Raw genomic sequence first — 25,149 nt, 5'->3', positions numbered from 1 at the left:
AGTCACATCAAAACAAAGTTCAAATAACGGTGCTTTACATAAACAGGTTACTCCTACTCTTTCTTCTTTTCTTTTCTTTTCTTTTCTTTTCTTTTCTTTTCTTTTCTTTTCTTTCTAAAACTCAGTGAGAAAGAGGTGCTCAGTCTTCAGAAATGATGAAAATCAACCTCAGAAGGCCAGGCTAAATATGAGACTTGTATGAGCTCATACATTTTCAATTAATTTTATATTAGATTTGCCAATCTTGCAGCTTTATTATAAATCAATCAATCAATCAATCAATAAATTTGTAATATTGTCATATTGTAACAAAGTTGCGCATATTTTGGGACAGCTGGTTTTTTTTTTTGGTCTTTACAATATGTTAATAAAAAATGTTGGACATTAAATGACATTTAATTCAACAGACTGGTTGTGTATTTAAATTTAAATTATTGGAAAAAGTCTAGAAGGTGTGACTTGGGAATACAGCTTATTTTTCATGCTAAGTTAACTTTATGGTCTAATAATTTGCAGAACCTGATTTCACCAAGCACAACATGTTTCTCGATTAACATCTTTGTTGATCCTGGAACAACATCAAATCAGATTTGAGGGACAAATTTACAGTTTATGTCAAGTTTAGACTTACAACCAGGGTTATATGCTTCTACATCAGTGTTATTCACCTATCATTTCCCTCTGATTTAAGGAATAACTTATGGGTAAGTTTAGGTTTAGCGGTAGGGATATGGTTAGGATTAATTTGGAGGAATGTTATTCCAGGATCAACAAAATATGTTGACCCAGGAACGCTAACTTAGCAAAATCAGGAAGTGCCTAACAATTTATCTAACTGATCTTATATTTGTACAACAAAAACATAGGATTTGAGCCTCTAATGCTTTAGAAATAAATTAAAACCATATTGAAAGCACATAATAGTATCATTATTTGAACACTTTCCATGTTTTTGCAGCTCTCACGAGTCTCTCTCATTCATTTGTTCAGTCTGAGTCACTCTCTTATCAGTTTAAAGAGTTTGGTTGAAGTGAAACATACCCAGTCCTTTTTCATTTTCTACGTGTTTTACACCCCGTCCCCTCCGATTCCTCCTATTTAAAGACTCTGCTGCTTAAAGTCACCAGATTACATACTTTCACTGTTTTAAGACCTAATGCACCACAGTATCAGTGAAAATCAGAAGTCAGTGGACATACAGAGCCATAAAAACTTGACCAGGCAATAATTTAAAATGAATAAATCGCGTCCCATGTGAAAAAGGCGTGCACATGTGAGCGGTTTCAAGCTGGGAAATTATTGTTTTTTTTATTATCTTATTAATGGACTTAACAGGTGATTAAGTGTAAAACGTAAAAAAACAGTTCCGTTTTTTTGCTGAATGTGTAAATGTGATGATGACTCTCTGTATAATCATGAGTACCTCCTGCACTCCACCCAAAGAGATGGAGATTAATTGTGTCATGCATTAATCATGTCTGAAAAGTCAGATGGTGTAACAGGTGAAAGTCTGCTCTGTTAAAGTATAACCTCCCCCTCTCTCACACACACACACACACACACACACACACACACACAACCTCCGAGGGAGTTTCAAGGGGCAGTTTGGGGTGGAGTCTAAGCCTTCCAGAGCTTCCCAAGCTAAGGAAGTTAGAAACAAAGCAAAGTTTAACCTGTTTAGTGTACTCACGACTCCCATTCACCACCATTGATACATAAAGCGAGAGGCTGAGGCGATGCCACACCCATATTAAAGACTTCAATGGCATGAGAGCCGCACCGCGCCCACAGGACTTTATCCGAGCACATCTGTGAGATACACGCAGTGTGGTGGAGTCCAGAGAAATTCAGCTACTGCAGACCACATACACACACAACAGGATGTATGAACGCGCGCTGTTCGCGGTCTGGCTGCTTACTTTGGTAAGTTACTTTTGTTGCGACGAAGTTAATGTCGCCTCTTATTTTTAGGACTTATAACGTTATCTGTTGTGGGCCTACCTGAATTCCTACCGTATCCTTGCCGAATTACCTTGGTAACAATAGTTTCCGTCAAAATGCTAGTTAGTTGTTATTAGCCTCCCTATTACACTGCCAAAAATAAATACATAAATAAAAAATAAAAATAAAAAATTAATCGATAGTATGTCTCTTCCCCCCCCCCCTAAAAGTATCTAAACACCATTACTTGTTTTCAAATATGTTAGCATAAACGTCAATATTTTAATAGCTTTATAAGTAAAATAGACAGAAAATGTATCCTTAAAACAAGACATGTTTAATTTTGTCAAATGTTTTAATGTATCTTACATAATTTTCTTGTCAAATTAATGTATTTTGTTTTAAGCATGTTTAAATATTTTTACTAGAAAACAAAAATACTGAATTTAATTAATAAAATAATGATTTCTTCTAATTTTAGAACATTTCTGTCATTATAATTTCATTATTGTCATGACAATTGTGGTTAATACCATGTGATCACGTTTTATTGTAGTCAATAACTTTAGTACTATGGTAATTTGGTTGAAAGGTTACCATGGTTTATTTTCAAATAAAGTTTTCTCCAGTGATGAATAGTAAAGTTCTTACTAATATAGAATAATGAAGTACTCACTAATTAGTTATCTGCATTTGAATAGTCTGATTGATTGTTTTTTCCTCCACCAAACGGTTGTGATACTAGGTCTACTTAGCATCATCCATAACTTCAAATATATGCATTTCATTAATTAGTATTGAAGACTCAGTAGTGCTATTGCAGATGTCTTCATTCATTCATTCATTCATTCATTCAGCTCACTGATCTAATGTTGATTAATGAGAAAGGTGTTAACCACACTGGTCACAAAGCAGATTATTTAATGTTTCTCATTTATTTAACTGAAACAATGTCCATGGCGGGTCAGTTTTTGTTAGTGATGATTCCACTAAAACCCAAATGCGAGTGATTTCCTGATATTGCAATATACACTATAGTAAAAACACAAGTCACATTTTATTTCCTGCATGTTTTAATGACATCTTTTTATTGCATCAGTAAAAGACACATGAACAGTAAACACTTCAGCATTCTACTAAAGTAAAATTCATTTTTACATACTTTCAAGTCTGGCCGTCTACAGGTTTCACTGGACAGATTAGGCAGGTTTCAAGATAAGATGAAGCTGATATGTATATCAGTCCGAAACCCATAACATGACCGCATGAAATGAGAGCGAATACCATTGAGCAGCATGTGGAGTACTTGTTTTCTTGTACTGGTTTTGTTTTCAATTGTTTAGCTATGTTCTTATTATATCTGTGTTAGTCACATAATGCCATTAATGCCATTGATTGTTTCGGTTTGTCACACATGTGATGCCTTCATACCATGTAGCTGTTTAGGTATGAATGTAACAAGCTACAGAGGTGGTAATTCACATTGCGCATTTGTTTTCTGTGTAAAACAAGTGAATAAGATACTTATTTTTGCAGTGTAACCCGATCACAGTACATTACAACATTAAGTTGTAGAGTATATAATGTTTATCAATCTAGTTCTTTCTTGTGATCTTAAGTTTCATTTACAATTATAATGATTCTGATGTTTTAGGATTGGAAGTCATGTTTTAAGCTTCATAATTGCCGTTTACACATGTTAAACCATTACTGAGACTTTTGCTCAATCACACTGTTGAATGTGATGCTCCATTTTATTTTCCCTCTCACTCACTTTCTTTTCCACCCTCAGGTGGTGTTTCAGAAGGCTGAGTCTTGTGAGTTGAGGCCTGTTCTTGCTCAGGTTCCTAAGAGACTGCCCGCTGGTTATGTCATTTCTGAGGGCACGGAAGAATGTAAGATTTGTGGTTTCACTAATTCTTTTGATCTGAATAACATGAATTAACCTTAACATAACAGTTACATAAAGTAAAACAATTTGCTCACCCAAAAATGAAAATTCTGTCTTTTACAAACAAAAAAAGACCTTTAAATGGACACAAAGCAGCAGAAAAGTGTCACATGAAAACGAAATGTCATCTACATGGGAAGATTATCAGTGAATAATGATGAAATGTCATGTGTTTCTAATGAAAAACTATCATGTTGCTTCAGCAGACTTGAAATATTGTTTTATGATAGCGTTATTACTTATATCAGTCCCTCCAGGATTTCGTGATTCTGCAATTGCTGAATTTATCGCAAAATCAAGCAAACTCCACAATATTCAGAGGAGCTTGCATTTTTCCAGATTTTGGGCTTAGACACGTCCCGTGACGTCATTGCAACATGCATTTAGTCAACTCATTTGACAACACGACATGAGTTCAGACAACCAGATCTCACGGCAATTCGTACGTATTTTACGAGGTGGCTAATTCGTACAAATTCACGCGACCTCACTCGTACGAATTCATGTGTTTTTTGCTAAATCGTACGTATTTTACAAGTTGACAAATTCGTATGAATTTATATGAATGACCTACCCCAAACCCCGCCCCTAAACCTACCCGTCACTGGGGTTAAGACAAATTGTACGAATTTGTACGAGTGAGGTCGTACGAATTCATATGAATTAACCACCTCGTAAAATACGTATGAATTGGTCGTGAGATAGCGTTTGTTCAGAGCAGCGGGTCGATCTCGATCACACGACACCATTTCTACACAGCGCTGTGAAGAAAGTGCTTGAATTCACGGCAGAATTAATAACATCACTGTGAAATCTTATGAGAAGCATTCACATTTTTGCAGAATTCTCTGTTAAACCACAGATATCAGATCAAACAGTGCCGACGTGGAAACCGTTTAATATCTGTGGTTTACCAAAGAATTCTGCGGCGAATGTAACTTAAATGCTTCTCACAGCGATGTTATTAATTCTGCGGTGAATTCAAGCGGTTTCTTCACAGCGCACGTGTAATCTGGAAACCATGATAAACATTGTGACACTAACAGAAATAACTTGTGGCAGAAATGTTTTCGAGTACTCTTAAGTGCTTCACACAACTTTTCCCAGCACTTCAAATCTTTAAATATTGCCCAATTGGAATGTTATTTTTAATGTGATGTCCAAAACATTATTTGTTCATCCTTCATAGTTTGTCCCCATTTGTAAAACTAAAGGTTTCACGTTGTAGGAAAGCAAACACTTAGAGAGAGAAAAAAAAAAAAAGACAATAAATTACCACTGTAGTAGATGCTGCAGAGGAGCACTTATTGGCTTATTAGCCATTTCCACACCATAGTATATATATATTTTTAATATTTTTTAGTAATAAAATAGAAGTTAATATTCTCTGCATCTCAACTCAAGCTCAGTGCTTTTCTGTCAGCCCTCACAGCGCTGCCAAACCAGGGGCTGGTGCCACATTAGAACTTAAAGTGTTAGTTCACCCAAAAATGAAAATTCAGTCATTAATTACTCACCCTCATGTCGTCCCACACCCGTAAGACCTTCGTTCATCTTCAGAACACAAATTAAGATATTTTTGATAAAATCCAGTGACTCAGTGAGGCCTCCATTGCCAGCAAGATAATTAACACTTTCAGATGCCCAGAAAGCTACTAAAGACATATTTAAAACAGTTCATGTGACTACAGTGGTTCAACCTTAATGTTATGAAGCGTCGAAAATACTTTTTGTGCGCCAAAAAAACGAAATAACGACTTTATTCAACAATTTCTAGTGATGGGCGATTTCAAAACACTGCTTCTTGAAGCTTCGAAGCTTTACAAATCTTTTGTTTCGAATCAGTGGTTTGGAGTGTGTATCAAACTTCCAAAGTCACGCCCCCCAGTGGTGAACCATTGAAATTTCGAAACACTAATGACGTAACGAAGCCTCGTTTACTGAAATCACCTGACTTCGGCAGTTTGATACACGCTCCGAACCACTGATTCTAAACAAAAGATTCGTAAAGTTATTATTTTAATAATAATATTTTTAATAGTTTTAGTTTTAGTTAACAATAACAACAATGGTGATACTTTTATGGTGCGTCCTTTTTGAAGCTTAAAAGCTTTAGTGCCGATTCATTGATATTAGGTGACAAACAAAAACAACAATCAATAGATTCAAACAATGGTTTTGTAAAGACATGATGTTTATCTGTGGAATTTGCTATTTTTTCACAGTGACCCTCAAACGCTGTGCGGCCAAGCCCGTGACCTTTACTTCCAGTGACCCTGACTTCGCTGTAAATACAGATGGAACCATTATCACAGTTCGTGGTTTGGTGATTACAACAAAGCGGTTTTCTGTGCTGGTGCACGACGAGAGCGGTTTGGATTGGAGGGTGGACGTTATCCTGTCCTGTAAAGATGAGGTAAAACTACGGTCTGTAATTCATAACCAGAAACCATATGATCTGAATCAGCAGCATAAGTAATGTCTCTCTATATGTCCTGGCTTCAGGCATCTCAGAAGTCCAGCAGTGTGGCTCACAAGCGCATTAAGAGAAGATGGAGACCGTTGCCTTTTAATCTTATTGAGAATGACAGCCCTCCATTCCCAAAAGACCTGGAGATGGTGAGACTGAGTGACATTAGCTACATCTCTACTTTAGTCATTCTATTACTCCTTTCCTGTTTCCTCCTCCCTTCCTTGATCTCAGTTTGACCTTTTGTTATACTTCCTGTTGTTTTGCTGACTGTACATTGCTGTGTGTTTCTTCACAGATTGCATCTGATTCCTCTGTAAATTACACAGTGCATTATGAGATCAGTGGGCAAGGTGTTACGACAGAACCTGTGGGCCTTTTCCTTCTCATCAAGGAAACTGGCATGCTGAGAGTGACCAGGGCCGTCGACCGTGAGCAGTACCCAGAATTCAGAGTAAGGCTCTATATTACAGGCCTTATACAGAGAACAGTGCACCATCTGGTTTGGAGTATGATTACTTACAGCATTATGTCTTCTTCTCTTGTCTCTCTTGTTGTAGTTTATCGCTCGTGTGTTTGACCAAAATGGCAGGGAAGTTGATGAATTTCTGCCCATCACTGTGATTGTGGAGGATAAGAATGACAACGCCCCTGAGTTCACAGGAGGTCGCGTATTCACTGTAGAAGAACGGTGCAGGGCAGGTAAAGAGACATTTTCACCTATCAAGTCCAGATCATACAGGACATCACACCAAATTCAAAAGCTAGAAATAAGAATATTTTGGAAATTATGTAAAGCCTGTTTTTTGGACCATTAAAATTGTTTGCATTATTTTCATAACAATTCTCATCACTTTAATATAAAAAAAGATGATTTTTTCTTATATTCTCATTAATATAATGTAAAAAAAATATAACACTCTGTAGTACTTATACATCATTGTAGTATTTGTTTTACCACCTTTAATTTGATTTTAATAAAAATATCCATTGTATAACCATATCGTTTTACTGTAATGCAGTAAAAAAAAAAAAAAAATTGTATTACAGTAATGAGAATCATTGTTGAAAATAATATGAATAGTAAAATTAAAGAAGTAAATAAATATGCCAAAATGCATATAAGAATTGGTGGGTAAAATATTTGTAATAGTCCTGAAAATGATGTCGCAATCAGTGGTGTTTTAGTATCATTTATATACTATTATAGTATTAATTCATATTTTGAAATAGTTTTTATTTTTAAAAAATCATTATGTTCTAGTAACTTTATGTGATTTTGTAATTTTTACTAGTTTTTAATATTTCTTTTTAGAAAAACTCTTTTTCTAACTTATCTAGTAAAAGCATCTGGATTTAAGAATTTTTAGATATTTAGACTTGAAACAAGACAAAAATACTAAATAAGAAAATCATTTTTTTTTGCAGTGTTTTAATTTCATTTTTATTTACTTTATTTTTATTTAAGATTTATCAGTTTTTGTAAGTAATTTGAGTACATTAAAATTATTTTAACAAAAGTCATTTTAGTCCTTCAGTTCTACTTAAACTTTTTATTTATAAAAGTAATTTTAGTTAGTTGCCAAGGAAACATTTATAATTTAAAATTAATGAATTTCATCTAATTTCATCTTATTTCAACTAATTAAAACAATTTTACACAATATAAGCTTCATTATTTTTATACTGAATATATATACATATGTACATATCTATACATATATACAAGAAATGCAGTAAATGATACTGATCCAAACCTGAATATACTGACAGTGAAATTGGATTCTTTAGCATATTTAAGTATATTTGTATTGTGTTTTTCAGGTACTTTAATAGGAAAAGTGAATGCCACAGATAAAGATCTGGCAAATACCCTCCACACCAAGATCAAGTTTACTCTGCTCAACGCTACTGACATGTTCTCTATTGATCCTTCTACTGGAGCATTGACCGCTAAAACCAACACCTTAGACAGAGAGGTATTTTTTTCTGTCATTTAATAGATCCATTTGTTAGTGTGTTAAAGGATTGCTGTTGCGTCTACTGTGTTGTACTGTATACAGTCTGGGAATACTGTACTATAAATGCTAATGTTTTTTGTTCCTCCAACTCAGGCTCAGGACAAAGTCTATGTTAACATAGAGATCAGAGATATGGGCGGCGCTCCTAATGGGCTCTTCAACAGAGGAACTGTTGTGATTATTCTCACAGATGTTAATGATAACCCTCCTACCTTTAAAGAGAAGTTGGTAAGTTCCTTTTATTGTCTATACAGCAATATAACAAAACAAATAAAATACTAAACACATCAGGACAAGAATAGCTGAATAGCTATCATTTTAGGCTACATGCCGTAAGGTGTGGTATTTGATTTTTAAAGAATCAATCAAATGTTCTTTTTTGAAACAGTACAAAGCCAAGGTCCAGGAGAACCAAGAAAATGTGCTAGTTACTAGGATCCCAGTGGAAGACAAGGATTTGGTGAACACCTCCAACTGGAAGGCCCTCTTTGAGGTCACCAAAGGAAATGAAAGTGGACAATTCAGGATGGAGACAGACCCCAAAACCAACGAGGGGCTTCTGTATGTCATAAAGGTGAATGTTTTTAAAGAAATAGTCAGTAGAGAAAGTTTCCAGCATCGGAAAATAACCTTTTTAGCAAGAAACAAACCCCAGATGTCCTTGATGAATCCGTTTTTGCAGAATTTGCACTTTGCTAGTAAGTTCATGTTGCAATAGCTTTCACTGAGGGTCGTAGTCATTATCTTGAGAGCTCTCGTTCGCTCTCTGACAGGGTTGTGTTGGTTTTATTTATAGCAGCTTTGCAGATTAGCTCACCATTTTAGAGCTGTGTGTGAAAATGCTTGTCTGTTGGATACGTTTGTGCAGTTCAGCCACACCCTGTTATACACAGTACATCCACCAGGCAGGCAGACACAGGTTCTGCTCTTCTAGGAGAATTCAAGGCAGAGCTTTTGACAGCTCTTCACAGTATTGATGCTTTTGAGGACAAGTTAGTTTTGTGTAGATGTGCTTGATTAGGTTCTCATTGTAGGTCTCTACTCCCCTTTCAGGGATTGGATTTTGAAAAAACTCCAGTGGTGCAGCTGGAAATTACTGCCCGTAATGAGGTTCCACTGGTTGGGACTGACGCGACCTGGCTCTCTGTGCCACTCGAGCTCAGTGTGGGAGATGAAGATGAAGGACCAGAGTTCAACCCTGCCATTCTATATCTCAAAGTCAAGGAGAATGTTCCCAATGGAACCGTCATTGGAACCTATAAAGCTCTGGACCCAGAGACCAAGAACAGCAATGGCATAAAGTATGTTCTCTGATGATCTGGGTTTTGTCTTAAGCTAAATAATTCTCTTTAAAGCACCACCATACACATTCATTTGGTCTTTGATCTTCTGTTCTGTTGCGCTCTGACTAGCGGGTTTTGAAGACACGCAAGAACATGTCTAATAATGTAAATGCTCCCAAAGAAATTAATTTGAAAACCACCTTAAAGGATTAGTTCACTTCAGAATTAAAATTTCCTGATAATTTACTCACCCCCATGTCATCCACAATGTTTATGTCATTCTTTCTTCAGTCGAAAAGAAATGAAGGAAAACATGGAAATTTTTTTCGTTTGGCTTAGTCTTTGCACATTCACTTTGTAGACACTGGATCGGTACATCCGTCTATGTCACACGTAACCTTTCCATTACGTAATGCATCGACTGAAGAAAGAAAGACATAAACTTCTTGGATGACATGGGGTTGAGTAAATTATCAGGAAATTTTAATTCTGAAGGTAACTAATCCTTTAAGTATAGTGTCTCTATATACATTATAACCTCAGTATAGTAGGATAATGTAATTGTACATGATAAAACTTTATACCATAATTTGAATGCACTTTCTCACTTTTCTATTCTATCTATGTTTAAGGTACTATAAGATGACTGACCCAGGTAACTGGATCACTGTGGTGGAGAACACTGGAGAACTGAAAACAGCCAATACTATAGACCGAGAATCACCTTTGGTCCACAACGACAAGTACAACATAACCATCAGAGCAGTGGATGACAGTGAGTCTGGACTTTGTCACATACTTGAATGAAACTTAAAGGGTTAGTTCACCAAAAATGAAAATGATCCCATGATTTACTCACTCTCAAGCCATCCTAGGTGTATATGACTATCTTCTTTCAGACGAACACAATCAGAGATATATTTAAAAAAATAAAAAATAAAGACCTTCTGAAGCGAAGCGATGTGTTTTTGTAAGAAAAATATGCATATTTAAAGCTTTATAAATTCAAATAACTAGCTTCCGGCGGACGACCGTACGCAGAATGCACAAGTCGACTTGCGCCAAATGAGTAATCCTCTGACGTGATGTATGATGTAGGATGTAGGAGTATCGTAAGCTTAGACGCCTCTCACAGTTCAAACAAATAGGGCTGTGCAACAAATTTAAGCTCCTCTTCTGTTATATCGAAATCCTCTGACATTTCTCTTTAAAAATGATCAGTTTAGACTTATAACCGGTGATTTGTTTTGCTCTATACTCTGCGCCTCCGCGTTTGTCATTACCTTGTGCTTCAGGTCAAAGGATACTCTTCCGCCGCAAATCAACTTGCGCATTCTGCGTACGGTCGTCCACCGGAAGCTAGTTATTTGAATTTATAAAGTTTTAAATATGGATATTTTTCTTACAATAATGCATCGCTTCACTTCAGAAGGCCTTTATTACCCCCCTGGAGCTGTATGGATTACTTTTTTTTTTTATGGATGGATGCATTATTTTTTACTTCAAAACACGGCCCCCCATTCACAACCATTAAAAAACTTGGAGGACTAAGGATATTTTTAAATAAATCTCTGATTGTGTTCGTCTGAAAGAAGATAGTCATATACACCTGGATGGCTTGAGGGTGAGTAAATCATTGAATAACTTTAATTTTTGGATGAACTATACCTTTAAAGGGATTGCTCACCCCAAAATTAAAGTTCATCATTTACTCTCCCTCATGTTGTTCCAAACCTGTATGAATTTCTTCCTTCTGCTTAACACAAAAGAAGATATTTTGAAGAATATGGGTAACCAAACAGCTGAGAGTAGCCACCGAATTCCATAGCAGGGAAAAAAATACTATGAAAGACAGTGAGGTCCATCAACTGTTTGGTTACTGAAATTCTTCAAAATATCTTCTTTTGTGTTCAACAGAAGAAAGAAACTCATACAGGTTTGGAACAACTTGAGGAAGAGTAAATGATGATAGAATTTCACCCAAAGTCATTAACTTAATAATCTGTGGACATTCAGCACAACATACACCTGTGCTGAACTCAAACATTTGTGTATTTGTGAGTACACATTGTTCCATTTTGTTCTATGAATAGGCGTGTGTGTTTTCTCTGGTTGTTAATGAAAGACCATTTGGTTGGGTGTGGTTGGGTAGAAATAGCTTGAGGTCTCTGAGATTTCGTCAGGATATTGGGTGGTGATGTAACATTTCTTTCTTTCTAATAATCAACATGTCCTACCCGATACAACATGTTCTAAACACTGAAGGTTGTTGAATGGCATTCCAGGAAGAGCTGGAGTACATTCATCTCTCTTGAACTCTTATGCGCCATTTATCTCTGGACGTCATCAGGTTGCTTTTCTGTAGGTTGCTAATGGCCGTTCTTCCTGCTTGATGACCTCATTTTATTGGTGGGCTGTGAAACTGGTCATAGCTTTTTAGAAACCGATCACAAATGTATGCATGTATGTATAACTTTGTTTAAAAAAAGTCACATTTGTGAAGCCGTAATTGTAAGTCGCAATTGTGAAATATACAGTTGCAATTATAAGATACAAAATCGCAATGCAGAACTAAAGCCATAATTGTAAGAAAGTCTCAATTGTGAGATAAAGTTCTCACAATTACAAATAATAAGATTGCAATTTTGTTATATTTAGTCATAATCGTGAAATAATATCACAGTTTTAACTAAGTCACAATTGTCAGACATGAAGTTGCAATTATGAGATACAAAGTCACAGTTATGAGAAAGTTGCATTTGTGAGATGTAAAGCCATAATTGTAAGAAAGTGGCAATTTTGAAATGAAGTTGTCATTTACAAGAAATAAGATTGCAGTTTTGAGATATTTAGTCACAATCGTGAGATAATATCACAGTTTTAAGTAAGTCACAATTGTGAGATGTGAAGCTTTAGCTGTATCAAAGTCACACTTGTGAAATATAAAGTTGCGATTATGAGACATAAAATGGCAATTGTGAAATATAAACTTGCAATTATGAGATACAAAGTTCAGTTATGAGAAAGTCACACTTGTGAGGTTTGAAGCCGTCACAATTAAGTTGTCACAATTCTGAGAAATTAAAGTTGCAATTACCTCTTTTTTTTTAATTTTTTTTTTTATTATTATTAAGATGACATTTTCTTAGGATATTTCATGTCTCTAAAGACATATAATCAAGTTTGCTTTGGTGTGCGTCCATACAGGAGTTGTATTCTGACAATGTGTCCCTAAAGTCACATGAGACTCACTGGAATCTCTTTTTCCTCAGGTAAGAAGACAGGAAAGGGGATGGTAATCATCCAGATCGAAGACGAAAATGACAACATGCCTGTGATTCCCAATACTGACCTGGTCATCTGTAATAAGGGTGATACGCTGAGCTCAGTTCTGGTTGAAGCTGTGGACCTCGACAAGCCACCTTACTCCACTCCCTTCATTTTCGAAATTGGAGCAGAGAATGATGGGAAGTGGAAACTGAAGGATAAAACAGGTAAAGATAGAGAATAGTGATGTTTCTTGAGGGTGGGTGTACAGATTTAAATTTTGATTTATCAGCATTTTCTGTGTTATTATTCCTCAATATAGCAATAGGCTGATAAACTGAAAGCATTATGGCTGCAGTATGATCACAGAAATCATGTCCTCCCCTGATTTAGATTCCTCCGTGGTGCTGGAACAGGCAGTGGTCATGCCAAACGGTCTCTACACTGTCCCTCTCTTGGTGAAGGATCTGCAGGGAATCGGGAAAGAGCAGACCGTGAATGTGCGAGTGTGCTCCTGTGAAAGAGAGGACAATGGAGCGGGAATATGTGGGGCTCGAAGTGCCTCCACCTCTTTGGGAAATTTGGGAATCCTTGCCTTAGTGCTTTCTAGCCTGCTGCTGCTACTGTTATGTGAGTGCCCCCTTCTGGCCGTGACCACACATACATCTATTTGCATATATTTACATAAACATGTTTATATATAGAAGAATTTTAGATCTTTGGAGTCTTGTAATGTTTTTGAAAGAAGGGCTCACCAAGGCTGCATTTATTATCAAAAATACAGTAAAAATTAATTTTGTGAAATATTTTTTGCAATTTAAAATAACTGTTTTCTATATGAATATTTTAAAATGTAATTTATTCCTGTGATGTCAAAGCTGAGTTTTCAGTATCATTTCTCCAGTCTTCAGTGTCACATGATCCTTCAGAAATCATTCTAATATGCTGATTTGATGCTCAAGAAATATATATATACACACACACACACACACACACATATATATATACATATATATATATATATACATATATAATGTATATATACACACACACACACACACGCTCACAAGAATGCTTCTATTTAGCTTTTTTTTATATAATTTAACACTTTTTTTTTTATACAGATCATATGTTAGCATAATTAAGTAATGAGTTCAATTGGAATTTTAATGTGGATTTCAGAATTTCATGGCATTCTGTCTTGATTTTATGTCAAAACCTTTCAAAATTGACATATTTTTGGCTTCAGGCTTAAATAAAAACAATGATCAGATTTGTAATGCAGTCTTTAGACATTTGGATCTCACTGCCCTTTGTTTTTCTTGCCGTATCAGGTCTGTTACTCATCTTCATATGCAGTACGAAGAGAGACAAGCTGTACATCAGTGATGATACTGGAACAGGAGGAATGCTGCTGAAATCCAACACTGAGGCTCCTGGTGAAGAAGTGGTAAGAAAATCACCTCCTCTTAAAAGGTTTAATTACCACAAGAAGACTTTAGCTATATTTTTGTGAAATGTCTTCTCTCTTTAGAAGGACGGAGCTTTGATGATTATTCCTGGTGGAGATGTAGTGGACGGGTCACTACAGATCAGCGCCATGGACAGTAAGAACGTGAATGCAGGACGTTATGGGGATCAGTTTATCCAGGGAGGTGGTGTGTACAACACCACCACTCAAGAATTTGGGACAGGAAAGTACTGCACATCCGGACGCTATGATAACAACATGTATGGCAACACCGTGTTCAAGAAATTCTCAAATACGAGTACTCACGACACATGGAAAACTAATGGACACTACTTGGACAGAGTGAGCTAAACTTACATGACATTTTTAATCAAGTTAACAATAATATATGAGGAAATTTTCACCTATGCATATGTTTAATGAAGAAAACTAACATAGTAATTATTAGGGCTGCCCCCAAGATTTTTCTAGTTGCCTACTGCAAAAACAAAGGAGACGATCTAAACATTTGTTTTCGATTTGACTTACACGATTTAAAACCTGACATTCCAACGTTTATTTAGACACAAGTCTAATTTTTTTGTGATTAGTATTCACTAAGTTACAGTTCATTTTCTGAGAACTATCAGATTGGACTTCGTTCAGAGGGAGACGACAGATCACGCATCATGTTAGTTTTCTTTATTTGCAAAAAGCACAACTTTTTGTTTTTACTCTGAGTGTACACAAATAAAAGATATTCTATAGTTTCAATTGATATATTACTTATGTCTCTATGACAAAAAATGACGGAGTAATTTAAGTCTGTTTTGCTGCAATGTGAAAAAAATCCTGCAAAACGCGCCGGCGCGTTTCCCGACTCCAGAGAGTTAAAGGGGACCTATTATGCAAAATTCACTTTTATACAGTGTTTGAACACTGATGTGTGTCTGCAGTGTGTGAGAACAACCTGTCTATAATGGTAAAAATCCACTCACTCATTTTTTTTATAATTCCCATAAATCAGAAGCAGTCTCTTCAAACCCACTGATTCAGATTCCCCCCTACGATGATGTCATTGTAGGGAGAAGCCCCGCCCACAACCGGTGACAATCTGCCCTATTAGCATAGACACAGCCCTGAGTGAGAAGCACAGAGTCCGCCATTTCTGTATCCTCGCTGTAGCAGCTGAAGTTTTACAATGTCTGCGCCAAAGAGGCATCACAAATGTTTTGGGATGTACCAATGAACACTCCATAGACTCCCGCCATCTGAGTCACTGAGGACATTGTAGTTAAATTTCATTTTCAAAGGAAATGTCCCAAAGAAAATCTGTAAAGTCTTAAACGTTTGCGGCAATCATTTTGCGCTGGACTGCTTCACAAACGAGGGTCTTTTCAGCGACTCCGGTTCAAACATATACAGTAAGGCTGAACACCGCCACTGACAGTTTCTAACATTTTCAGTGCGTGAGATTGTCCTGTTTTGTTGTTGCCGGTGTTCTGTCAGTCACTCTAGGGATGTCAGAGACTTATATTACATCTTGTAAAAAGGGGCATAATAGGTCCCCTTTAATAATGTATCAAACTAGTGCATTCTGAGTCAGTGTTGGCTGCAAATATGAAGTTAGTATAGTGGATGCACCTATAGATAGAAATGCACGTTAGGTTAAACATCATGCAGTAAGCGCAGTACTAATTTAGCTTCTACACTCCACACGAACACTTGGATATGCACCTAACAATTGTGCACATTTATCTAGGCTAACATTAGAGCGAACGGCCGTATTACAACTTACATGTTTCAAATGATAAGCCATGTTTGAGGTCAATGAATGATAGGCGAATGTTTGGATTTCCTTCCCAACATACAGTAATTACCACATGGACCATCCGTGTTAGCGATCTGTCCATCATGGACTATGTGACTTCGCCAATTGCTGTGGAGTTTTTTTTTTTTTCTGCAACTAACCACTTTAAAATTTGTTTGACTAAGCCTCTTCTCGTCGACTAACATTTGGTCGACTATTAGGGGGCAGCCATAGTAATTATAGTATTGTCAAAAATTTGCAATATCCCAGTAAATTATAATCTGATTAGCAAAGTAATGTTATTTACACATTCATTTACACAGGAAAGTCATATTTCACATTTCAAAAATATTGAAATATCATGCCCCACTGAAGATGTTTACATGTGACCTAATTTTGACTCTTGTTTTGTGACAGAAACTGGCTTACTTCGGAGACGAGGAGGAGGGGCGGTACGCGGATGACATGCTGAAGACTTATGGGAATGAGGGGGCAGGCTCTCTTGCAGGCTCTGTAGGATGTTGTAGCCTCTTGGGTGATCAGGAATCAATGGACTTTTTGAATACTCTCGGCCCCAAATTCAGACCACTGGCTGACGTCTGCTACACAACAAAAAAAATGGGAAACTGACGTGACTGAGATAAGAGAGCGCCGTATGCTGTTTGCCAGAGGCTGTCAAAGAACACTACAACAAAAAAATCATGTTCTTAATCTGTATTTTTGTCTCATTTCCCAGTAAAATATCTAAACATCTTTAAATCAAGATGAATTTACTTGAGAGGCAACATTTTGTAAGACCATTTTCTGAATATTAAGACTGTATTTTTTGACACATCTGCAAAAAATGTTCTTGTTTAAATGTAAATCTCATTAAATATGATTAGATTTATGCTCAGCAATATAGGGTTAAGGTTACTTTTAAACACATAAGATATATTCCCTAAAATAAGTCTTTAATTTTAGGGAATATATCTTATGGGGTTAAGGTTATTTTTAAACATATTTCTGAGCATAAATCTAATGTTTAGTTATTTTTACTGGAAAACAAGACAAAAATAGTGATTTAGAAAATGATTATTGCAGTGCATGTCTTTCTGCTGGATTAATCAAGTGCCTGTGTGCGTGTGTGTGTGTGTGTGTGTGTGTGTGTTAACTTTTGTAAGTTAAGTTTTTGAGTGTGTGAATGATGGAGTTAAGCTTTTCTATAATTGTCTGCTACATTTTGCTCTGCTTTGCAATCCTTTCCTCACAGAGCCGAGGAGGGACAGTTTAAATATTAGTATACAGAAGAGACATTATTCTCTCCCCGATCAATTGCAATTCTCAGCCGTGTGAAGTATTATCTGAGTCTATATTTACAAGACCATGATGAAGTGTGCTCATAAACATTTTTTGGGCAGCGTGTGGAATTCCGAGCGCTCTTCAGCTCCAAAAGCACTGACACCTGACATCAACTCTGGACATTGAACTCATCTTTAGGCCATGATGTATTACTAGAGTTTTTGTGTTATTTTCTTACAACTTGCTTAGGATTTATTTTTAATTTCAATGAAAAGAAACCAAATATGTTGTATGTAAGTCACTTTATACTTTTAATGAAGATGTAGGTGAAAGAATAGGTAAAAATTGGGAAAAACTACACTTAGAAGTACCTCTTTTTTAGCTCTATGATATTTCAGTTTTGTTCTGACAGCACATTTTAAGGTTTTTTTGTTTTGTTTTGTATTTGTGGTAAACAACTACATATCAGAAATTTAGAGGGTTGTTCTGTTTTTAGATTTATTAAAGGGATGTTCTTTGTAAATATTTTAATAAAATTGATTACAGACTTTATATTATTGTCTAATGCTCTCTTTATGCTGCAAAGGCGGCACAGAAACACATTGATGGCATAAATGTAGTTGCAAAGTAATTACAAGTGCAGAAATGATGCAATGAAATGAATGAATTAAATATGAAATTCTGAATATAAAGACAAAAATGATGTTATATGTAGAAATATATAAACAAACAGTGGCTAAGTATTTTTACATTGTAGCTTTTATTTCTTGTTTCTGAAAGTCAGAAAAGCGAGTTTTAAACTTGGAATTGCGAGAAAAAAGTCAGAAATGCGAGTTTTAAACTTGGGATTGCAAGAAAAAAGTCGGAATTATCTTTTAATTGCAAATTTATATCACATTTTTCTCACAATTATGAATTTATATCTCACAATTCTGATTTAAAAAATTGAGAATTGTGATATAAAAAATGGGAATTATTATTTTTATTTTTATTCTGTGGCAGAAACAAGCTTCCATAGTAGTGCATTGCACCTCATATATATTCAGCAGTTAAAGGATGTAAAAATATTAAGTGCATTACTTTCACTTCTGCTCTAGGTTAAGTGAATTCAATAATCCAGGATTGAATTTTGTCCCACTGTTCTGAACAGAAGCCCTGAGCTTTGTGCGAGACAGGGCTGTTAACACGCGGTGACTGAGGTGGTGCTGCTGAGTGTGTATGTCTGTTGTTACTTAGTGTGTCATCCTCAATGTCCCTGAAGTCCAAGCGTAATATCAGTGCCAGAGCCCTGTGAAGTTCTTGCCAAGGTCTCGGCCTTAGAAAATGGAAGAATTGATTCAACATTCAATGAAAAGTCTCAGTCAGGCAGATTGCCAGAGAGTTCATTCTTTATTCAAGGAAACACACACAGTCTGAATGCAAAGACGCATCCTTCAAACTGACAGAAAGGGTTTAAAGCAGAAAGGAATCATGTTAGGTCTCAGATCTCATACAGCAGGTAACCAGCGAAGGAACTGAAGCGGCTTTGTGAGTCCCTCTTGCCTATTTCACTGTTGTTCAGCCGAACATACACCCGGTCTCCGGCTTTCAGCTGCAGCACTGCACTGTTGCTTGCAGTATCTGTATGCAGGACGTCCACTGCCACTGCACTCGCCACAACCTACAACATCGGAAATGATCCATTTATTACACTGGACAAAAAGTGTATCCTTAATATTTTATTATGTAGCAGCCATTTTACAAAAGCAACAAGGCAGCAGCTTTCTCAAGGGGGTCAGCAAAAAAAAAAAAAAAAAAAAAAATTGAGAAAAAAAGTTTATAAAATCCTTTTGTATAGGGCTGTCAAATTTAATTTGTTAATTTAAATAGTCATTTAAACCATTTTAAAACATTAACCAAATTAGATAATTGTATTGTTTTTAATTTTTCATTCTGGTTTGAAATCAAGTGAGTTTTTAACAGAAATAAATTGAAAAATATTTATGCTAAGCTTTTAATATTTAAGCTAAACATTTTCAAACATTGTTCCAATAGTGAAAAACTTAAAAACTTTTAAACATAATTCAAAATAACTTAATATAAATATTTTCCGGACAGCATTTTAATATCTTGCTTTGGGTTTAGTACACTGGCAATTACCTTTTTTTTTTTTTTTTTTTTTTTTTTTAATTAATATATTTGTACAAAGATGCATTAAATTGATCATAAGTGACTGTAAAGACATTTATATTACTACAAAATTTCTAAATACATTTCTTTAAAAAAAAAAAATGCTGTTCTTTTGAATGTTGTATTCTTCAGAGAATCCTGAAATATTAAATATTAAAAATATTAAGCAGCACAACTACAACACTGACAATACGAAATGTTTCTTGAGCACCAAATCAGTATATTAGAATGATTTCTGAAGGATCATGTGACACTGAAGACTGGAGTAATGATGCTGAAAATTCATCTTTGCATCACAGGAATAAATAATCGTTCACAATATTACTAGTTTTACTGTATTTTTGATTAAATAAATGCAGCTTTGGTGAGCAGAAGAGACTTCTTTCAAAAACATTTAAAAAATCTTACTGACCCTAAACTTTTCAATAGTAGTCGCTAGTCGCTATATCTGTCTTTACAGAGAGTAGCCTTTGTATTTATTTTCTTATATATTATAGAGTAGCCTTTATATAATTTTTTATCATTCTTGGTTAACCTTTGTTAGAAAATCCCTGCAAAAAGGTTCATGTTAATGAGGTAAACTCACCGTTTGGTCATTAAGAACCAAGTCCACACGCAGGTTTTGGCCAGTCTTCACAATGTGAAAGATGAAGTAGTACGCTCCCGCAGTTTTACAGGTGAAAGCTCCGGTCGATGAGTCATAACCAGCTCCCAGATTAGTAATCACATCGTTGAACTTTAGCACATCATTCTTGCTGAAGGCATCCTGCAGCGCAGCACTGAACGCCACACTTCCCTTAGTTGAGGAACCTACAGCTGAGGGTCCAGGTACGCCAGGGGGTCCTGCTTTACCTGGAGGTCCAGGTGGACCAGGAGGTCCTGCTGCAGATGAGGTGAGAGGGATGACCAACCCATTGCTCCGGTCATGTGAACGATTAGAGGAAGGGTCACACACGATCCTGCAGGATCCAGGGAGGGTCTCACAGACGCCTGCTTTGGTCAAAGACAGAAACGTGAGGAGAATCGCTATGCAGTGCTTGACCATGATGAAGTATGAGTGAAAAGAGATGCTGGGACTCCAATGCAAAGCCCATGGAAGAAAGTCTTTGGGCCGTGATTGGTTGCGTTAGCTGGTCACATGATGGAGTTGAGAAATTGTTTGTCATCTGACATTTTTTTAACATCAGCAAAAACCAATTTTATGCTGCACTAGCTTCCCTACAAGTCTTATGAAACTGTTGTTGTGCAACAACGTTCTCAGAAGATCAGACCACTGAAATTTCTTATTGGTGAAAGTGATGAACCAATATTAAAAATTTGGCAAATACCGATATGCCAATAATTATTTTAATGTTGTGGCTGAAAACTAATAAATGGTCGAAATTGAAATTATATATTGATATAATATATCAATGATTTTGTCTAAATAAATGAGAACTAAATTTTAAATGCTACAAGTGAATTTAGGCATCACCACATTACAATGTACAGCATGAAAAATGGATATTCATTTTGAGATTATATTTGACAGTTATTAAATTAGTAGTGTTTTTAAAGATTAACTTTAAAACTTGAGCGTTAAATGATGGCAAATGTAATCTAAATACACTTTATGGCCAAAAGTAACACACCTCTTAATTATTGATTTCAGGTGTTTCAATTAGACCCGTTGCCAAAATCAAGAACCAAGCCATGCAATCTGCATTTACAGACATTTGTGGAAAAAATGGGTCATTCTGAAGACTCAGTGAATTCAAGCTTGGTGCTGTCAGATAGAATGCCACCTTTGCGATAAGTCAGTTCATGAAATTTCATCCCTGCTAGATATTTCATGGTCAGGAGAACATTACCTGCCTGACTGCATTGTGCCAACTGTAGAGTTCAGTGGAGGAAGGATAATGTTGTTCAGAGGTTGCGCTAGGCAGTGAAGAGAAATCTTAATGCTTCAGCATACCAAGACATTTTGGACAATGCTATGCTTCCAACCTTGTGGAAAAAGTTTGGGGAAGGACCTTTTCTATTCCAGTATGACTGTGCCCCAGTGCACAAAGCAAGAACTGGATGAACTGGAATGGAGATTGCGAGCCAGGCCTTCTTGTCCAACATCAAATGCTCTACTGGACGAATGGGCAAAAATTCCCATAGAAACACTTAAATCTTGTCCAGAAGAGTGAAAATTGTTATAGCTGCAAAAGGGGGACCAACTCCATATTAATGTTTATGAATTTAAAATGCGATGTCATTAACAGTCCCGGTTCATGTACTGGTCAGGTGTCCCAATACTTATGTCCATATAGTGTATAAAACAGGGAAATGAGCATGCACAATTGAATATCCAGTACTGAAAGATCACTAATGTTGGTGCATAACTAAGACGGTCGCCACCTCTGTTTGAAACCTGCAATTGCAGTTATGTGAGGAATTATCATCTTTACACAGGTTGTGCATCAGCTGTTATACTATGTTCTCAAATTGTTAATGTTAACAACATCAGCATTGCGTGACTACATGTATTTAGTGTGTATTAGCGTTACTTGTAGATTTCAATTTCTGTACAGTCTAATCTCTAATGTTAATTTGTCATACCATACAATCCACCATCAAAATGATAAGTTTAATTATTCCAGCTGCTGTGAGAAAAGGCTATAAATGATCCGTCACCTGCAGCATCCTCACATGATATAGCCTACTAGCTGGGACTTCTTCTTTATGTAAACAGACGTTACGTAATGACGCAAAGACGAATGGCGACATGCTCAAATTTCCCGCAGAAACCTACCAGTACCACCCGAATTATAAAACATTATTACAAGCTTACCGTTGTGAGTCGGGTTAATGTAAGGAGATAGTTTTGAACACTGGCTGGTTATGTACTTGCTCAAAAACTGATTTTGATCATTTTTAACCAAAAAAAGTTATGGACTACAGCTTTAACTGTTGCATGAAGTTTTGCAAAAAAGAAAAAAAAAATGTTTAAATAAATTTAAAAAAATGTTTAAGCATTATAGCATGGGGAAAAAAAAAGAGAGAAGGTACTGGGTAGCTAGAGATGATTTATAAGTGTCAGACTGTTGCAGGATATAATTTTGTCAGTGATGTAAATGAGCATCCATATGCACCGATTCACAATATATACCCTCACCACGTCTTTCAGGAAATGTCACTGAAAATAAAAATTCCCCAAATGTCAGCTTGAATGTCAAGATTCACAGCAAACATATTCAAACACTTCCACACACACATAAACCAACACAGTCACAACATCTATTACAGCAGCAGGGATTATGTATATAAATGAAAGGAGCCTTAGACCTCTCAGAGTGCTGTCTCTAGTACCAACAGACCCCCATTGTTCTCTGCTGAGGGTTTTAATTGAGTAACATCATTAGGAGTATTTGTGCAGTGTCTGTAACTATTTTACATGGCTTGCCATTTTTACCACTCAATTTCTACAGTAAAATCACACTGGATATTGTCAATTCAATCCCTGAAGCACTGCAACCAACCAACCAAACCAACCAACCAACCAACCCAAAATATAATATACTATAATAAACAACAAATAAGGTTATTTCTTTTCCTTCATGTTTTCATTTCTGCAAACAACCAAATAAACAGATAGACAGACAGACAAACAGATAGATAGATAGATAGAAAGATAGAGTAAGAAAATTAGACCTATTTATCTTGAATTGTCTACTTAATCGGAACATTCTCTGAACAGTTTTTCTTCAAATATTAGATCAATACAGCTTACAACCAGTTAAAAAAACATTTGCAATTGAGTAAAAAAACATTCAATAAATGTTCTTTGAAATGTATTACTATCTTTTAAATTAATTATTTTCTTGAAAACAAGACATTCAAGAAAATGTTTTGCAGTTTCAAAAGTATTGACTGTTATAAATAAAGTCATTTCCTTTCACAAACCCCCCTCAAGCTTTCAGTTCTGTAATGCTAAAGAATTTTAGACATTAAGCAACTTCTCTTTGCAAGTGCCATGTGTAATATTACAGCTGTGAAAGGATCTGTAAGAGCACCCACAATTAAATATTTTCACAATTACTATGGAATAAATACTGTTTGAAGCCAGCAGAGATGTGTCTGCATATAACAATCACTAAAATTCTTTTTTTTCTTTCATCAGATTTTTCCCATAAGATTTAATTAGTTGCCATCGATTAAAGGCAGTTTGTGTAAAGAGTGCTTTAGGAAGGACGAATTAAACATGATCATTTTAACAAAACAGATCTTAAGTGAGGAAGAATTTTCTGCTCTTTTAGACTCCCAAAGGAACTCATTAAGAGCTTCAAAAAGGTACTTTTAACATTCACTAACACATCCAGAGAGAATGTGGCAGGAGAGGGAAAGTAAAAGAAAGGGATCTGTTAAAAAAAAGGCTATTTGCACAAAAGTTGTCGCCACATTTAATAAAAGAGGTCTATCAATCAGATGTGCATATCATTTTGTGGCTATATTGTGTCTTAAAGGGATTGTTAACCTGAAAATAAAAATTTACCCTCATGTTGTTCCAAACCTGTATGACTTTCTTGGTACAGTTTTAGTCCATTGTTTGGACAAAAAAACATTAAAGAGGACCTATTATGCCCTTTTACAAAGTCTTGATTTTGTTTTTTGGGTTGTTTTCGTTTGAATATTAAAAAAACAACAACATTATTTTTCACATATCTTACGTTACTTTAGCTCCTCTCTCCCCAGTCTGTCAGTAAAGCTCTGTTTAGTTCTGATCATTATGAAGTACCTCCTTCTGAGAAGCAATCAGGGTCTTGTGATTGGTCAACTGCTTCGAGCGTGTTTCAGAAATGTCACGCCCCTTACCATAACCGCAAGTTTCAACACACAGGCTGCGTCTGAAATCTTAAAAATGCTACCTTCTGAGGATGCATTCCAAGGTAGGAAGGCATCAAGGCACGAATCCAATGTTAGCTTCTGAGATACCTTCATCTGATGGATTTTTAAAGGCAGCATAGATGTATCCTTCTTATATCCCACAATCCTGTTCGTTCCATTTCTGTGACAGTTTAGCTAAAAAATAAAGATGGTGTCCGAAAGTTGCGGTTGGTGGTCAGATTGTTCTCGATTCAAGATACAAAGAATCTGGAGCGATTCTGATATTTTCCGATGTATCGCGATTCTCTCTTGAATCGATTCTAAGCTTAGTTTTTAACAGCAGATGGCACTGTGAGCTTTAGAAACCCCCAAACTCTGCTTGCTTCCAGTTCCTTTACACACACAACTTAAACCTAAAATAATCATTCATAAACTTTGAAAAGGTTTTTGCGAATTACAAGGGTGTTCGCAGTGGGCTGTGTTTACATTAATCTCGCGTCATTAAAGGTACAATATGTAAGAATTTTGCAGTAAAATATCCAAAAACCACTAGGCCAGTATTATACTTCACTTAAGTACTTACAAAATCTCAAATGTTTGCAACTATTTGTAAATCGTGAGAAAATTGCAATTTTAACCAAGGCTCCGGGACGTG

The 25,149-nt window shown here is 35.9% G+C and overlaps 2 protein-coding genes across 3 annotated transcripts; one reads left to right on the top strand and one right to left on the bottom strand.

The window, feature by feature from the left end:
• The first annotated feature begins 1,563 nt into the window (after positions 1-1,563).
• On the top strand, positions 1,564-18,026 carry dsc2l (desmocollin 2 like). 2 transcript variants are annotated; one of them, XR_007926786.1, is made up of 17 exons: positions 1,564-1,923; positions 3,734-3,836; positions 6,118-6,308; positions 6,398-6,511; positions 6,661-6,816; positions 6,923-7,064; positions 8,187-8,341; positions 8,477-8,611; positions 8,772-8,957; positions 9,437-9,684; positions 10,299-10,441; positions 12,939-13,160; positions 13,327-13,563; positions 14,268-14,383; positions 14,468-14,746; positions 16,611-17,104; positions 17,180-18,026. XR_007926786.1 is itself a non-coding variant. In XM_051874754.1 (16 exons), exons 1-16 carry the CDS (start codon positions 1,882-1,884, stop codon positions 16,821-16,823), a joined length of 2,682 nt encoding a protein of 893 aa, XP_051730714.1. In that variant the 5' UTR covers positions 1,564-1,881; the 3' UTR covers positions 16,824-18,026. The 2 variants fall into 2 exon arrangements, 1 of the variants encoding a protein (XP_051730714.1); XM_051874754.1 differs by having other exon boundaries at positions 16,611-18,026.
• An 818-nt stretch (positions 18,027-18,844) lies between these two features.
• si:dkey-5n18.1 (uncharacterized protein LOC570444 homolog) lies at positions 18,845-20,723 on the bottom strand. The gene is made up of 2 exons (XM_051874755.1): positions 20,230-20,723; positions 18,845-19,134 (listed from the first exon to the last, which is right to left on the bottom strand). Exons 1-2 carry the CDS (start codon positions 20,686-20,688, stop codon positions 18,955-18,957), a joined length of 639 nt encoding a protein of 212 aa, XP_051730715.1. The 5' UTR covers positions 20,689-20,723; the 3' UTR covers positions 18,845-18,954.
• Between the last annotated feature and the right edge of the window lie 4,426 nt (positions 20,724-25,149).

The sequence above is a fragment of the Ctenopharyngodon idella genome, chromosome 20, assembly GCF_019924925.1.
Source record: "Ctenopharyngodon idella isolate HZGC_01 chromosome 20, HZGC01, whole genome shotgun sequence".
NCBI classification, from domain to species: Eukaryota; Metazoa; Chordata; class Actinopteri; order Cypriniformes; family Xenocyprididae; genus Ctenopharyngodon; species Ctenopharyngodon idella.
Note: the sequence above shows the minus strand (reverse complement) of the source record. Positions and strands in the feature narration are given on the sequence as shown.

What these genes read in the sequence shown, in the direction of transcription:
- dsc2l (XM_051874754.1), top strand. Translation starts at nt 1,882, where the DNA reads ATGTATGAACGCGCGCTGTTCGCGGTCTGGCTGCTTACTTTG. An exon ending in CTACCTTTAAAGAGAAGTTG is followed by an intron (nt 8,612 to 8,771) that starts GTAAGTTCCTTT and finishes TTTTTGAAACAG; the next exon opens with TACAAAGCCAAGGTCCAGGA. An exon ending in ATGGACACTACTTGGACAGA is followed by an intron (nt 14,747 to 16,610) that starts GTGAGCTAAACT and finishes GTTTTGTGACAG; the next exon opens with AAACTGGCTTACTTCGGAGA.
- si:dkey-5n18.1 (XM_051874755.1), bottom strand. Translation starts at nt 20,688, where the DNA reads ATGGTCAAGCACTGCATAGCGATTCTCCTCACGTTTCTGTCTTTGACC. An exon ending in TGGTTCTTAATGACCAAACG is followed by an intron (nt 19,135 to 20,229) that starts GTGAGTTTACCT and finishes CCGATGTTGTAG; the next exon opens with GTTGTGGCGAGTGCAGTGGC.